At 38.4% G+C, this 4,195-nt stretch overlaps 1 protein-coding gene across 2 annotated transcripts; it reads right to left on the reverse strand.

The window, feature by feature from the left end:
- Nucleotides 1–592: 592 nt before the first annotated feature.
- On the reverse strand, nt 593–4,170 carry LOC120085792 (uncharacterized mitochondrial protein AtMg00810-like). 2 transcript variants are annotated; one of them, XM_039041984.1, is made up of 3 exons: nt 1,121–4,170; nt 963–1,038; nt 593–882 (listed from the first exon to the last, which is right to left on the reverse strand). In XM_039041984.1, the coding sequence occupies exon 1, from the start codon at nt 2,801–2,803 to the stop codon at nt 1,640–1,642; it is 1,164 nt and encodes a 387-aa protein (XP_038897912.1). In that variant the 5' UTR covers nt 2,804–4,170; the 3' UTR covers nt 593–882; nt 963–1,038; nt 1,121–1,639. The 2 variants fall into 2 exon arrangements, with proteins under 2 accessions (XP_038897912.1, XP_038897913.1); XM_039041985.1 differs by having other exon boundaries at nt 963–1,048.
- Between the last annotated feature and the right edge of the window lie 25 nt (nt 4,171–4,195).

Genomic DNA, 4,195 nt, shown 5'->3' on the forward strand with positions numbered 1-4,195 from the left:
TCTCTCGAATAGTTGGGGTTCGATATTGTGTTGGACTGTTTTTGTGCTGAATGTAATTAACCTTCCTACGGGTGTATTCGGGGAAGTAGTATTGTTGTTCCACATTTCCATGAGTGTTTTGCAGGTTAGGGTACAAGATATTACTTGGCCATAAAATGTTAACTTAACTATCCAAATAGGCAAGTACAGAAACCTAACTAACTTATCCCGCAAAAAGCAAAGGTAAACCAACTCAAGCAGGCAGTCAAATCGGGTTTGGTCATCTAAAATGTGTTACATCTCAAATTTTAACTGTAATAAAAATAACTCAAGTCCCTATTAAATTCCTTTGTAAGTCTTCTACCACACATTCATATCTACTTGCATGTCACATACAACTGTATATATGTATACAAACACACATACACACACACCAACTCAGACTGATGATATAATTCTGATAGAAAGAAAGAAAGAAGGAAAGAAATAACGTACTACTGAATTATACAATTTCAGGATCCATAATACCCATGTTACTATTTGGATTTTGAATAATTGTTAATCCAAGCAAACAACTAAACGTTAAGGGTCAATCTGAGATGCATGCTATATCTGTGCAAATATGTAATGAATGTAATAGATCGTATGAAAAACATTGTATAATTAAATACAAGAATTTACCAAAACTGAAGACATTATGCATTAAGCTGCACTTTGACATATTAGAAAATGATTTAGTGCAATGTTATATATATTTAAGATGTGGTACACGCCTGGATTCCAAGTATTTTATTCTCATTCCCCAACTTGATTAAAAGTTGTCTCAGTTTAGCTTCAACATCAGAGTGGATAGACGTTCTCCAGATCCATTGATCATTTATGTTTGGCTCTTTGCTAATACATCTGAAACATCCATTATTAACCAAGTTGAATATCAGATGATGATGCACCATTAATCATGCAAACATCCAGAAAGCACTCACCCTTGTAGAACAAATTCAGCAATCGATCTCATGATATCTAGATATGCTATGCGAACATCCATCAAGGAAGAGATACCTACATTAACCTTTCGGAGTTCAGAAAATACAAATCAAATACTCTGTTGTAAGTTAAAACTAGTTCATGTTTAAATGAATACCTCTTAGAAGACTAAGAACCCGTGTAAATATTATAATGTCAACAGGAACTGCCTCAACCTGGATAAAAGATGGGCTCTCATCATATGCAAACATAGACAATCGTGACAGAAATAATTAGAAGCTATATCAACATATAGGATTAAAACTTGTAGCCTCATTTTGATTCATTTTCTTTCTTTCTTGTACTTCTTTTACATTCTTTGATCTTTGCTCCGTCGTAGCTCTAGAGGTGCCCTGTAAAATAACTGAAGAAGTAAAAACATGAACCTAACTTATTCATAGGACTCATGATGAAATATGATGAAAAGTAAAGAGAAGAGGAAATGACACACACTTGTTACGTAGAAAACCCTAGTACGGGGAGGAAAAACCATGGTGCAAAGAACTTTTATTATAATAATGTGATACATAATAATGCCCAAAGGCTATAGTTTAAATAGAAAAATATGAAACCCTAGGGTACACATGAAAAGACAAAAATACCCCTAGGGAAAATATTCTATTTTCAACACTCCCCCTCAAGTTAAAGCGTAGATATCAATGAGACCCAACTTGCAAACACATGAGTCAAAGAGTTGTCGTGATAGCCCTTTTGTGAGTACATATGCAATCTGCTGACTAGAAGGAAAATAAGGAACACAGATATTGCCACTATCAAGTCTTTCTTTGATAAAATGCTTGTCAATCTCTACATGCTTCGTTCTGTCATGCTGAACAGGGTTGTTTGCAATGCTTATAGCAGCCTTGTTATCACAATAGAGTTTCATTGGCCCATCATGACTTTGGTTAAGATCAATTAGGACCTTTTCCAGCCACATTTCTTCGCATATCCCAAGGCTCATGGCCCTGTACTCAGCTTCAGTACTACTTCTGGCAACCACCCCTTGTGTTTTACTCCCCCATGTAACAAGGTTACCCCAAACAAACGTACAGTAACTCGATGTCGACTTTCTGTCGACCATTGAGCCTGCCCAATTAGCATCTGTATAAGCCTCGATGCATCGTCTGTCTGATTTTCTGAACATTAATCCCCTGCCTAGAGAAGCATTTAAATATCTCAAAATTCGTTCCACTGCCTTCATATGTTCTTCATAAGGAGACTGCATAAACTGGCTAACCACATTTACTGCATATGCAATATCTAGTCTCGTATGGGAAAGATAAATTAACTTCCTGACTAAACGCCGATACCTCTCCTTGTTAACTGGTGCACTACTACTCAGATCACTAAGCTTAGTATTTACTTCCATAGGAATGTCAACTGGTTTACATCCTGTCATACCTGTCTCTTTAAGCAAATCTAGCGTATATTTTCGTTGAGAGACAGAGATGCCTTCTTTCGACCGGGTCACCTCCATTCCGAGAAAATACCTTAACCTTCCAAGATCCTTGATCTCGAATTCTTCAGCCATCCTTCTTTTCAATATGTCTATTTCTGAAGCATCATCCCCCGAGATTACAATGTCATCAACATACACAATAAGAATTGCCATTTTCCCAGACACAAACTTCTTTGTGAACATGGTGTGGTCTAAATGTCCCTGACTGTACCCTTGTAATTTTACAAATGTAGTAAATCTGTTAAACCAGGCTCTCAGAGACTGTTTCAACCCATATAATGACTTCTTCAGTTTACAAACTTTGCGACTGAACTGTTTTTCAAACCCTAGAGGCGGACTCATGTAAACTTCTTCTAATTCTTTATTAAGGAATGCATTCTTCACATCAAACTGGTGCAAAGGCCAATTCTTATTAACTGCAACCGAGAAGGGCACACAAACTGTATTTAACTTTGCTACTGGAGAGAAAGTCTCTGAGTAATCTATCCCAAAGGTCTGAATGAAACCCCTGGCCACTAACCGTGCCTTGTATCGATCGATCGTACCATCAGGTCAATACTTAACAATAAACACCCATTTGTAACCAACTGTCTTGTGTCCCTCGGGAAGAGTGACCTGTTCCCATGTGTCGTTCTTTTCAAGAGCTTTCATTTCTTCCATGACAGCGACTCTCCACTCAGGAATTTCCATAGCTGCATATATGCTGCTTGGTATTGTAACAGTGTCGAGGTTAGTAGTTAACGCTTTGAACACCGAAGACAAGTTACTATAAGACATATAACTCTGCATTGGGTACTTGGTACAAGACCTCGTTCCTTTCCTCAAAGCAATAAGAATGTCAAGAGAGGCATCACGATCTTCCAGTTCTTCTGATTTCTCATCACACTTAGTATCTTGCTTTGTCTCATCTGGGTCTTTTTGTTCTTCTGACTTCTCATCATACTCAATATCCTGTTTTGTCTCATCTGTACCTTCTTCAACATTTTCAGTCGGAACCTAGAGTTCATTATTGCCTTCACCCGTACCAGCCACATTCTCAGTACTGTCACTGTTACTGTCAGTACTATCATGGTGATCAGTATCCACATTAGTCACATTCTCGGTACTGTCTCTGCTTATACTACTTTCAACACAAGCATTATCACCACACATGTTATCATTATTAGGAATAGAAGACTTCGTACCTGGAACTGTCACTCGTTCTGACTCATGTACTAGAGCTGGAGAAGTGATCGGCGGCACTATTTCCTTTTTAAGATTCCTCCTATAGTACGTGATCCATGGGACTTTCTCGGTAGGAAGAATAGGAGCATTGACATTTGTGTTGGGAATGGACTCAGGTAAGTCTGGCAGGCAAGGACTTAGACCCCAGTTGGACTCTTCACTTATACTCTCCCTCAGAAGAGGACTAAGGGGAAAAAAGGGACGGTCTTCGAAGAAGGTAACATCCATGGAGACAAAACACTTGCGGGAAGAAGGATGGTAACATTTGTACCCGCATTAATGAAGGGGGTATCCCACAAAAATACACTTCTGAACCCGAGGGGTAAATTTGGTTCGATTAGGACCATAGGTATGGACAAACACAACACACCCGAATACATGAAGTGGAACATCAGGGGTAAGGCAGTTATCAGGGGTAAGGCAGTTATCAGGATATGACTCTTTGAAATAGTCAAAAGGAGTTTGGAACTTTAAGACCCGAGAAGGCATTCAGTTTATTAAGTNTATGAC

The sequence above is a fragment of the Benincasa hispida genome, chromosome 9, assembly GCF_009727055.1.
Source record: "Benincasa hispida cultivar B227 chromosome 9, ASM972705v1, whole genome shotgun sequence".
Lineage (NCBI taxonomy): Eukaryota > Viridiplantae > Streptophyta > Magnoliopsida > Cucurbitales > Cucurbitaceae > Benincasa > Benincasa hispida.